Consider the following 12644-nt stretch of genomic DNA (forward strand, 5'->3'; position numbering starts at 1 on the left):
CGGCTCCTGAGTGTTCCATTGTCTAAAAAAGTAGGATTCCAAATTATTTATTTATATCCTCTTAGATTTCGATTAACCCTCCCTCTACCTTTCCTTTACTCAATCTCTTCCTCTGACCACACTTAGGCTTTTTCACATCCATTAATCTATTCTTCTACTTACACACACACACACACACACACACACACACGCACACACACAATACCATCCTATTAAGTACCTCCTCCCTTCCTTTTCTTCCTTTTATATCGCTTTTCTAGCTTACTGGCCTTTGCTACTGAGTTTTCTTCCTACTCACACAGAAGTCTAGTCATCTGTAGCTAGGATTAACCTTTAGGGCATCAGACATCAGACATTTAGGGCAAATAAATTCCTTTTTTTTTTTTTTTTAAACTTTGCTTCCCTTCTTTCTTATTTGAGGCAGGTTCTCCTCTACTCCAGGCTTATGTGGATCTCATTCTGTAGCTCATGTTGGACTCAAACTCATGATGTTCCTTCTACCACAGTCTCTTTAGTGCTGAGATTAAAAGAATATACCACCATTCTTGGATCTTAACAAGTAGAAATCTTCCAGACTTCAGAAAACAAAGGGTAGATTATTAAAGAATAAAACTAGTGAAAATATATCACAGGACTATTTTTTCCGAGTTGAGATTCCAGTTTCTCAACTGAAAGGGCTTATTGAGTACCCAGTATAATCGATAGAGAGAAGTAAGGTAATTTCACAGCACCAGTGGCGAAGTGTCCACAGAGGGAGAAAGCTTTTAACTTACAGTGGATAAGGAATTAGAGTAATATTGGGCTCCTATTTTTTTTTCCCCATGCTAGGGTTAGAACCTAGTCTTGCACTTCTAAGCAAGTATTTTACCACTGATCTTGTATTCTTAGCACCCTGGAATTGAGCATTTAATAGTAAAACTGAAAGAAGACAATGAAGTCATCCCTTCATAATTTGAAATGAAAATATTTTACCCTAAAAGAGTAAAACACAAACTATTAGTAAAAAGCAAAAATCATAAATGCATTGTTGAGCATAGAGATATTTTAAAATGTACATCAAAGATTTCCATAGAAATCTACTGTAAGATATGTTGCAGTCAGCTTTGTATTGCTGACAGAAAACACCTAACCACGAACAGCTTGTGGGAAGAAAGGGTTTATTTTGGCTTACAGGCTCAGCGGGAAACTCCATGATGGCAGGGGAAAACAACAGCATGAGCAGAGGGTGTACATCACCTCCTGGCCAACATTGGGTGGACAAAAGCAGCAGGAAAGTGTGCCAATCACTGGCGAGGGGAGGCTGGCTATATATCTAACATGCATAAGCCTACCCCCAACAGTACATCAACTCCAGAAGGTTCCAATTCCCAAGTTGCCACCAGCTGGGGACCTAACATTCAGAACACATAAATTTATGGGAGACACCTGAATCAAGTCATCACAAAATGCCCCAAGAGACATGATATTTGATTGAGGGAAAAGGGAATCTAATACATGGGAGCAAAGCAAGGGAGCAGGGAGAGAAGGCAGCCCCAAGATTTCGCCATCATAGAGCAGGGTGGGTAAATCCTTTCATTTGCAACAAAGTAGTGTTGAAATAAGTCATTTCATCATGTGGGAACAGTTAGTTAAAGGTGCTTGGAAAACTAAAGAAATGGAAAAAGAAAGCAGTGACTACAGATGGGACAAACAGGGTGTTCTTTACAGTGTAAGTTGAATCTGGTTAAGTGACTACCAGCAAACCAAGATCAAAACAAAAAACATAGTTGCCATAATGTATTACATATGATATCTTGTATTTGTCCAAAAAGTATTAGACCTGCAGAAAATAGTAATTTATACTCAAGAAAAATAAGAACTCATAAACTGGAGCTATATAACTTCCTGTGTTGGATTTAGAAGACAATTATGTTAAAATAGTTATTATAGGGCTGGAGAGATGGCTTAGCAGTTAAGTGCTTGCCTGTGAAGCCTAAGGACCCCGGTTCGAGGCTCGGTTCCCCAGGACCCACGGTAGCAGATGCACAAGGGGGCGCATGCGTCTGGAGTTCGTTTGCAGAGGCTGGAAGCCCTGGCGCGCCCATTCTCTCTCTCCCTCTATCTGTCTTTCTCTCTGTGTCTGTCGCTCTCAAATAAATAAATAAAAAATAAAAGAAATAAAAATTTAAAATAGTTATTATAAATATAGTAATGAGTTAAAAACAAAAAATGTGTAGCAAATATCAGTAAGTTTGAAATGTCAAAGAACAAATTTGTAATTTTAGAACTGAGATTTTAGAATTATAGTAAATGAAAAAGTGTTTGAATATCTAACCTACAAACTTAAAAGGGAAAAAAAGGATTGAATTTGTAGAGTAACAATACAGAGACACAGAGAAAAAATTCTGAAGCCAAGTGAACAGAACCACAAAGTTCTGAGGTACTATGAAATGTTCCAACAAGTATGTAAGTAGTATCTCAGAATGTGAAGAGAAGGGTCAGAAATCAGGTTTAAAAAACTTAGCTCATATTTGCAGGGGTGGGGGCAGGAATTTGGTGGAAAACAGTATGTTTATAATCTAAGAATTTCTATGTACCCCTACCAAACTGCTGAAAGTCAGGAAGGTAGGACAAAAAAGCATAAATAGGGATTTCATGACACAGTTAAGATAAAATCATAAAAAAATAATAATGAGCTCCTAAGACCTGAAGTGAGACACACAAAGTTCTGGGGTTCATTCCCTTACCCTATAGCACTGTATCTAGAAAACTATCCCACAGACGTACACAAAGGTGTCTCTAGATGAATATAAAGAAGTGAAGTATCAAGACTAAATCCCACTGTACATAAAATTCTCACAGAAATTCTTTTTTTTTTTTTGTTTGTTTTTTAAGGGAGCAAAAGCTTTATTTTGGCTTCCAGCTGTGAAGGGAAGTTTCTTCATGGTGGGGAAAGCATATCATAACACCTGGGCATCACCTCTGCATCTTCATGGCATCAGGAAGGAGGTGGTCTCAGCACTGGGCTGGGGCTGGGCTGTGTACCTCCAGTCCCCCAGCCACACAGGTTCCCCAGCAAGGCTCCACCTCCCAGAGGTTCCTCCAGCGGACGATCAAGTAGGAGGCTTCATCACAAATACATGAAGCTGAGGAAGGCATTTTATATTAAAACCCCCATAGTGTGGGTCCCAGAGGAGCACCTTCATGTTTATTTTATTTTATTTTTATTTTATATATAATGTTACAGGTTATATCTGCCTTCCCCTTCTTTAGTTACCCTGGGGGCCCTCCTAGTGGGGTTATGGTATTCACTCTTGGGCATGAAGGCCTCAGTCTGGAGTAGTGGGTGGGGGAGGTAGATGATGTCTCAGTATATTCCTACCACACTGCGCCTCTTAAAATCTTTCCACCCCCTTTTCTGCAGTTTTCTTGAGTCATGGAATCCTTGTTGGCAGACTGATTTAGTGTTGAGTTCTCTGTAGCCTCTGGATTTCTACATTGATAGATTTTGATGGATCACCGTGATTGTCACCATCAACCCGGGGCTGGTTGTCCCTGGAAGGAAACCTACTTGATAGAGATGGATGATACTTTTGATGTATTCTTGGATTTGGTTTACATGCATTTTATTGAGAATTAAAAAAAAAAGTATTTATTTGAGAGAGAGATAGGGGAAAAGAGTCAGAGAAAGAGAGAGAGAGAGAGAGGCTGTGAGCAAGAATGGGCACACCAGGACCTCTAGCTACTGCAGATAAACTCAATACATATGCTACCTTGTGCATCTGGCTTATGAGGGGACTGGGGAATCGAACTGGGTCCTTAGGCTTCAAAGGCAAGTGCCTTAACCGCTAACCCGTCTTAGTGGCCCTTATTGCGAATTCTGGTGTTTAAGTTGATCAGGGATGTCAGTCTTTAGTTCTCTTTTCTTGTGTCTCTCTGTGGTTTCAGTATTAGTGTAATGCTGGCTTCATAAAATGACTGCTTTTCAATTTTGTGTAATAATTTGAGAAAAATTGGCTTTAGTTCTTTGATGAAGGTTTGGTAGAATTCAGCAGTGAAACCATCTGGGCCTGGAGGTCTTTTTTTTTTGGGGGGGGTCTTATAATTAAAGATCCAATCTCATTTGATGTTATATCTGTATTCAGGTAGTTTATCTCATCTGGGTTTAAGGTTTTCTCAGTGGTACATGTTAAGGAATTCCTCTATTCTAGATTTTCCAATTTTGTGGATTATAGATCTTTGAAATAATGTCCTGATGATTTTCCTAGTTTCATTAGGGTCTATAATATCTTCCTTCCTTGTTTCTTATCTTGTTGATTTGAGCATTCTTTTTTTCCTTTGAATCACATTGGTTAGTGGTTTATCAGTCTTGTTATCCCCCCCCCCCCATCTAAGAACCAGAAAAAGCTGTTTGATTTATGGATAGTAGGGAATCTCATGTGGGATGTTGGATCAGTTGCAGTGGTTATGGGGCCTGCCTGGGTCATACATTTGTGGAGGTGGTCTGGGATTGATGATTGTGGCAGATCCCTAATGGTGAACCTGCCCCCAACACGTGTTATGTAGGGATCCAGTGGTTCCCTTCCTACCTGTTATGGGAAATGAGACTTCTCTGCTCAGTTCTGCCAGGCCACCAACAGGGAGCTGGATTTTCCTCCCTACACGTTACCAGCAGTATTGGATTTCCCTTCTCCACATGAGCTGCTGGGGAACTGGACTTCCCTCCCCTGGGAAGGGGTATCAGACTTCCCTCCTCCACAGGACCTCCTAGGAATTCCTTAGGTTTATACTAACTGGAATGGTGCACAGGAAGGAATAAGGAGTAGAAAAAATGGAAAATACATGAGAAGATTACCGCAGAAATGAGCCTAACAGAAGACAGCATGAAATTTAAAGAACATTTCCTCTGCAATTTGTAGAACATTTTCTTTGACTGCTTTGAAAAATACAGACCCAAATTAAAGATCACACAAGACCAGGATGCTCATGTGACTATCTCCATAAAAATTATGATGTTTAAAGGTCATCCTCTTACAGTGAGGTGAGTCAAAGTAGAGCAGCCTGGAGGGATTATAAATGGACATCAGTTTGTTGACTTTGGGAACTTCAGGTCTTCAGCTTAGTATGGTCTGCCTTGGACTAGGTGTACCTTGAGGAGCCTGGCAATATCAGGCACCTTTCTCCTCTTGATGGAAATGATTTCACTGTAAAACTCATTCCCAGAGAGAATGTTTTGAGTATAGTACTCTGCATACAACAGGAGATAAGTAGGCACATAAGCTAACTAGTTGTTTGTAGCTTGACCCCAATCCCTGAGAGAACAACTTAAAGGGGGGATTTGGGCTCATAGTTTCATAGGTCTCCGTTCAAGTCTTTGTTTCTGTTGAGGCTGCGCCTGTGGTGTGGCAGAACCTCTTGGTAGTGGGAGCATGGGGAGGCCTCTTACCTCATAGCCAGCAGGAAGTAGAGATGGCATTTTGGACAAAATACAGCCTCCCAAATACACCCCAATGACCTATATCCTCTAGGTAAGCCCACCTCCTTATAATTTCCATTACTTCCCAAAATAGTGTCACAAGCTAGAGATCAGGCCTTCAGCAATGAGTGTATGGGGACTTTTCATATTCAAACCATAACAATGTTTACCAACAAGAGCTAACAAAAAATGCAGACTGTGGCAACAGGCTTCTTACAGGAATTGTCATATAAAAAATGTAGAGTGTACTTAGTATAATTAGTAATGTAAAAGACAAGTTTGAAGGTAGCTGAACACAAAAGGAAACCGTAGTAGTAAGTATGTTTGGAAAAGATTAACAATGGAATTTCCAAAAAGTACCACTTTATAACTGAAATTAAAGATTCAAAAGTATTAACAGCAGACCACATTCAACTTAAAAACTTGATAAACAGAAGAAAGATGAGAAGAAAATTCCTCAATCCAGCACAGAGAGACAGAAGACAAAGTCTAGAGAGGAATAGACATAGAATGGAAAGTGAGACAGTCCGATGTGTGTTTAACTGACCTCTGTAGTGAAATCAGGAAGAGAATGTGTCATGGGCATTATTGAGCAGATAGTTGCTGAAAATTTAACAGAGATGAACAACAATCTCCACAGTCAGGAAGCATGATGCATGCCAATTCACTAATGCCAAGGAAGATAAATAAAAAGAAATCTATACCTACATGCATCAAAGAAATACTGCAGACTGAAAAGCAAAGAGAAGAATATCTTAAAAGCAACCAAGGGAAAAAAATGACAGATCACCTTCAAAGGAATAGCAGTAATGGATATTTGAAGACAGGGAATGACATTGTTAAGGTGCACAAAGAAATTACTGTTAACTCTAGGATTTTATACCAAGTGAAAGCCCCCTTCAACAAAGATGGCAAACAAAAACTAGGGTAATTCACCACTAGTGAATTCTTATTAAGAGAAATTCTACCTGTACTCAGGTACAAGAAAATGACTTTAGAAAGCTCAAAAGAGATTGATAAGAGAGTGATAGAATGTGTATGGCAGCAAAGGAATATTAACTGTATAAAATATCTGGGGGGTTAAAATTATGGAATTTAGTTACACATTAACAAGAGCTGAGACTGAATGTGTCATTTCATTACATTAATAGCTTCAGTTGTGGGACTGGGTCAATGGACTACATGAAGCACTTTCTGTGCAAGCATGACAGCCTGAACAGGGACCATGTAAAGTCCAGACGCAGTAGTGAGCATCTAGAATCCCAGTTCTCCTGTGGAGCGATGACACAGAGTCAGGTGAATCCTGGAAGCTTATGGGCCAGTTAGTCTGGTGTTTATAGCAGTGAACCTCAAGAAACGCCTCAAACAAGGTGGAAGGTAAGGACCAGCACTCAGGGCTGTCCTCTGACCTCCTCCACACACACCATGGTGTATGCATGCTCATTACACACATGAACACACACACATCATATGCATACACACAAAGATAATAATAAAGATTTGATTCTGCATATTATATTATGACTTCAAAATAATAAAGTGAAAATGAGACATTAGAGAGATTTAAAAAAAATTATTTATTTATTTATTTATTTATTTTACAGAGAGAGAGAAAGAGAGAGAGAGACAGAAGGGAAAATGGGCACACCAGGGCCTCCAGCCACTGTAAACAAACTCCAGATGCATGTGCCACCTTGTGCATCTGGCTAACATGGGTCCTGGGGAATCAAACCTGGGGTCTTTGGCTATGCAGGCCAAGGTCTTAACTGCTAAGCCATCCCTTCAGCCCAGAACATTAGAGAGATTTAAGTTTATCTTCATGTTTTTAAATGTATAATCTATTAAATCTTCTTAGCAGTTTTATTTTGGTCCTGTTTTATACAATATATTAAGTAATTGAAGCTTTTTCAAAAAAATCTACCAGAAATAACATTTTCTTATTGTAAACTGACAGCATTGTTTTAAAGAAAACCCCATTTAAAATTATTTCTTGTTTTAATTTGACCTATTTAATATTAAAAGTATGTATGAAATCGTTGCCTAAAATTATGTTTAATTATTAGATATTTTAATAATTTGTTCTCAATATTTTCTTTTTAAAATATATTTTCTTTCTTTATTTAGTTACTTATTTGACAGAGAGAATGGGTGCACCAGGGCCTTCAGTCAATGCAAACAAACTCCAGATGCATGTGCCACCTTGTGTATCTGGGTTATGTGGGTCGTGGAGAGTTGAGTCAGGATCCTTTGGCTTTGTAGGCAAGTGCCTTAATCTCTAAGCGATGTCTCCAGCCCTATTTTCTTTTTAAAATTTATTTATTTATTAACAAGCAGAGAGAAACACATACATAGACACACACACACACACACACACACACACACACACACAGAAAGAGAGAGATAGAAAGACAGACTCACAGACACAAAAAGATAAAAGGCCACACCAGGGCCTTTAGTCTCTGCAAAGGAACTGCAGATGCATGTACCACATTGTGCATCTGGCTTTACATGGGTACTGAAGAATCAAACCTGGTTGTTAGGCTTTGTAGGCAAGTGCCTTAACAACTGAGCAGTCTCTCCAGCCCTGATTTCAGTATTTTCTATAAATACAAGCATCTTTGTAGATAATGCTGTACATATTTTATGAGTGATTCTTCTAGATAGATTGTTCAGTACTTAGTTATGGTATCAAAGTTTGCACACAGCTTTTGCCAAGAGGCTCCGCAACATGCGTCCTTTTTAGTTATGCTAGAAATGTGTGAATAAACCTATTTCGTGCTACCCCTTGTCCTTTAAAATATTTTGCTTGGTGTTATTAAAAAGTCTCTGAGGATATGCATGAATATAATCAGGGCAGTTCCAGGAGAATATCTATGTCAGGGTCACGGCTATGTGATTAGGCTTTGGGATACTCTAGAGTTTCTAGTGATTGTAGTACTTGTGGTGAGCCTGTAACAAGGAAACCTAGTGCCTGATTCTTCCAGAAATGGGCTGAGACCATGTGGTAACTGTTATAACCTGTGTGTGAGTAGGGTCGTCTTTCTGGCACTTTCTGAAGAGACAGTGTGCTCTCTGAGGCCTTTGACATACCTACTTGTAATCACCAGTATTGTCTGTTTGAAACTAAAAGTTTTTGGAAAATGTTTACTTAATGTTCATTTTACTAGTATGATGAAGATTCATTAATCAAGTTGGAAGGTTGTAATTTGGAGCCAACATGCACATTGTAGAAATATTAAAACATTGGGAAGATTCCTAATCTCCTTCTTTTTTTGTTTCTAGAAACGACTAAGTTTTATATGACAGAAATAATTATTCAGCCATCTGAAAGAAGTTTCCCCATCATACCAAGGTACAAATACCCAATTAAGTTATTGTGTCATTTTAAATGTGGCAGAAGGTAGGTATTGATTAGGGGTTTATTTTTATTCATAACTCTGTTTGGAAAGGGACTTTTAATTTTTTTGTTTTCTAGAAGCAGGGTCTCACTCTAGTCCATGCTAACCTGGAACTCACTCTGTAGCCTCAGGGTGACCTCAAAGATCTCAGTGATCTTCCTACCATAGTTGGCATTAAAAGCCTGCTGTACCACACCCAGTTTAAGAAAGTCTTTCTTAATTTAAATTTATAGAGGCTTTATTAGATTAAGCAAAGGAACGAGGAAGGAGTATGAAGAGCTCTTGCCCATGAGAAGGCAGGAGGAGGTAAAACCCAACTGCAGACCCAGATTGGGTTCATTTATAAATTCTGAATGGAGGCTGAGCTACCAGCTCTGAGGCCAAGTTTTGGGGATTCTTGTAATTTTTAAATCTTGTGTGTGGTGGAGAGGCGTGTGTACACATGCATTTGCACGAGTGGAAGCTAGAGGCCAGCATTGGGTGTCTTCATCAGGAGGTGTCTACTTCCTTTGAGACGAGGTCTGTCATTGGCCTTTGAATAGCTGGCTAATGAGCCTCCGGGGTCCACCCACTTCCTCAGCCCCGAGATTACAAGTGTGCACAACCACCAGACATGGTGGTGCACACCTTTAATCCCAGCATTCAGGAGGTAGACAAAGGAGGATTGCTTTGAGCTTGAGGCAACCCTGAAACTACACAGCGAATTCCAGGTCAGCCTAGGCTAGAACGAGACCCTATTTCTAAAAACAAAAAAACAAAAACTCAGCAAATAAAGTGTGCACAACCATACTGGGTTCTTTTCTACTTAGGCTCTGGCATTTGCACTCAGGTTTTTGTGTTTACTTTACCAACTGAGAGATCTTCCCGGCACCTAATGTAAGATTCCCGGGGGAGGGGGAATCTTCCGTGGTGGGAGACCCGCGCCCAAGAACCAAGACCGAGCCACTGGATGCAAAGGCAAGAGGCAGCTTTATTGTTTACACAGGCGCCTGCGGGCACTCCAGTCCTTCGAGAGGCTGAGTGCGCCGGGCAAGGGGAAGGGTCTTTTTTTATAGAGTTAGGGAGAGCAGAAGCAGGTTTACAGAAGCAGAAGCATGATTTCAGTCCCAGCACTGGTTACTGGTTACTTATTAATAGACTTGGAGTCGGTGGGGATCCTCTTTTTTTTTTTTCTTCTCAGAAGCATCCTGACAGGGTTATCTATAGTACATTAGGCGGAGTTTGTGGTCATGCCTGTCTGCATCTGGGGGTCACAAGGCTGTCTGCATCTGGGGCTGTTTTTGGCTCCTGGTATTTTTCCATGGGTTTTACATTCCCCCATTTCTCTTGGAACTGAGTAAAATCTTTTACTTATAATCTTATGTCATTTTGGCTTGATGGCTGATACTGACTAGTGAGGACGAACGCCTGGATAACTGAGAGCTTGTCCCGTATAAACTGTACCAGCCTATTGAGAATACATGGACCAAAGGTTAATAGGAGCACAAGAATGAGCAAAGGACCCAGGAGAGTGGATAAGAGGGTGGTGAACCAGGGGGATTTATGAAACCAACTTTCGAACCAGCCCTGTCGTGACTCTAGCAATCTCTGCCTCTGGGCTAGTCTTTCCCTGAGCATTTCCATAGATTCCCAGACTATGCCCGTATGGTCAGCATAAAAACAGCATTCTTCCTTAAGGGCAGCACAGAGGCCTCCTTCTTTTAGAAACAACAAGTCTAGGCCTCTTCTATTTTGCAATACTACCTCTGAAAGGGAAGTAAGGGAAGTTTCTAGAGCAGAAATAGATTTTTCTATGGCCTGTAAGTCTGTGGTTATCGCTTCTTGTAGGGCTCGGGTCTGCTCAGAGTGTACCAGGGCAGTTGTTCCAGTTCCTATCCCCGCTAAGATTCCTCCTGCTCCCAAAAGGAGGGCGATGGTAAGGGTTATGGGCTCCCGCCTAGGTCTGTTTTCAAATACCTGAAGAATGAATTCTGATCTATGGTAGGTAGTGCGTGGCCATAACTGGACTAGGACACAGTAATCAGCAGTAGAATTAAGGACAGTAGCAGAAACGCAAGGAGTCAGTCCTGTATTACAGGCCCAATAGGTTCCATTTGGAGATTCTAAGTAGTAAGCTCCAGGGGACACAGGAGTGGTTTTGTTACATAAATGTTGAAGAGTAGTGGGTATGGTCCCAATACAGGAGCCCTGGCCAGTTACTTCTGCAAGAGTTAATTTATGAGACGCAACAGCAAGACATCGAGTAGGAATGTTAGTGGAGTTGGTAAAGTTTCCTGGTAAGGCTATGCCTTCATAGTAAGGAGGGTCAGCAGTTAAACAGAGCCAGCAGTCTTGGGTATAGTTACTGTCAGAGGCATTTAGGGAGAGATAAGCCCCCTGTATTAGACTAAAGAGTCGATTACCTGTTCCCTGGGGTTTATAGAGATGAGTGGTTGGTCTTTTAGGAGGGGGAATTATAACATTGGTAGGTTTAGAAGGCGGGGCCAAGGAAAGTGGGAGTCGGGGGATAGGTTTTTGATCTGGTAGAACTGGGTTGGGGCCTATTGGACTTATGTCAGTCGATAATTGGAGCTTAATAGTAAGGAGGAAACCTGGGTCTGGCCCATCTATGTAAAGACGGACCCCCCAAGTATGGCCTTTGAGCCATGTCCTATCTGCCTTGCCGGGAGAAGTGAAAGTAATGTTCAGAAGCATCTTGTTACCCTGATTTAGGCGAGTTACAGTAATAAAATCCCAGGAGGATTTGGGTTGCCAGTATACATTTCCAGTGGTTTCACATCCCCAGTTTTTACAATAATAGTCCACTCTAGTTCCACAGTTTGATGCCTGGGCATGTTGGGGGCAAACATATAGAGTGGAGTTTAACAACTGTCTGGCAGGTTTGGAGTAACATCCTGGGCTAACAGGAGGGTTGTGTCTCTTCCGGTGAGTCTTTTTTAAAGTCTCTTCAAAAAGGTTTTTTATGGGCAGTCAAGGCGCACAGATTGGGGGTTAAGGAGGGCCACCATGTCCATAACGGGGCAGGGGAGGTATTAGACCAAATAATTTGTCCTCCCTCAGAAATGACTAGCCAAGTCAAAGATAAGGGAAGGTGAGGACTAGCAGAGACGTTACTCACAAAACTGAAAGTTAAGAAGAGGTATGTTAAGATCGAGAGAGTCTTATCTTTAGGGGATTTGGAGTGCGATGTGCTTTCCATGGTGCGAGGTTTGGTGGTGTGCTGTCTGGGTACTCTGTCAGGGCAGCCTTGACGTGGGAGGCGTGGATCCAAGTGGCGATTCCGTCTACTTTTAAGGCCGTGGGAGTTGTCAGGAGCACGGTGTAAGGTCCTTTCCAGCGAGGTTTCAGATTCTTGGTCTGATGTCGACGGACCCAAACTGAGTCCCCTATCTGGAATGAATGGGGGATTAGCGGTTTATTAGTTGCCTCTTTATAGGCAGCTGCTAGAGGTTTCCAAACTTCCTGGTGTACCAACTGTAGGGCCTTTAAGTGAGCCTGTAGGGTGGGAGTATCAGTAAAATTAGAAATTTCTGTAAGCATGAAAGTGACAGCTGGCGGGGGGCTGCCATAGAGGATTTCAAAGGGGGTTAGGCCATGAGGGCCTGGGGTGTTTCGGGCCTTGTAGAGGGCCAGGGGTAGGAGTTGTACCCAATCCTTTGAGCCAGTTGCAAGCGTTAATTTAGATAAAGCCTCTTTAATTGTTTTATTTATCCTTTCTACCTGACCTGAACTCTGGGGTCTGTATGCACAATGTAACTTCCAATTGATCCCCAGTGTCTTGGCCACTGACT

The 12644-nt window shown here is 41.2% G+C and overlaps 1 protein-coding gene across 4 annotated transcripts in view; it reads left to right on the plus strand.

The window, feature by feature from the left end:
- Positions 1-12644, plus strand: part of Ube3d (ubiquitin protein ligase E3D) — a 200799-nt gene that overhangs the window by 47876 nt on the left and 140279 nt on the right. For all 4 annotated transcript variants that reach the window (XM_045160992.1, XM_045160991.1, XM_045160994.1 and 1 more), the window contains one exon: positions 8738-8807. In XM_045160992.1, coding sequence (XP_045016927.1) covers positions 8738-8807 — 70 coding nt within the window. The remainder of the gene's footprint in view (positions 1-8737; positions 8808-12644) is intronic.

The sequence above is a fragment of the Jaculus jaculus genome, chromosome 10 (assembly GCF_020740685.1).
Source record: "Jaculus jaculus isolate mJacJac1 chromosome 10, mJacJac1.mat.Y.cur, whole genome shotgun sequence".
NCBI classification, from domain to species: domain Eukaryota; kingdom Metazoa; phylum Chordata; class Mammalia; order Rodentia; family Dipodidae; genus Jaculus; species Jaculus jaculus.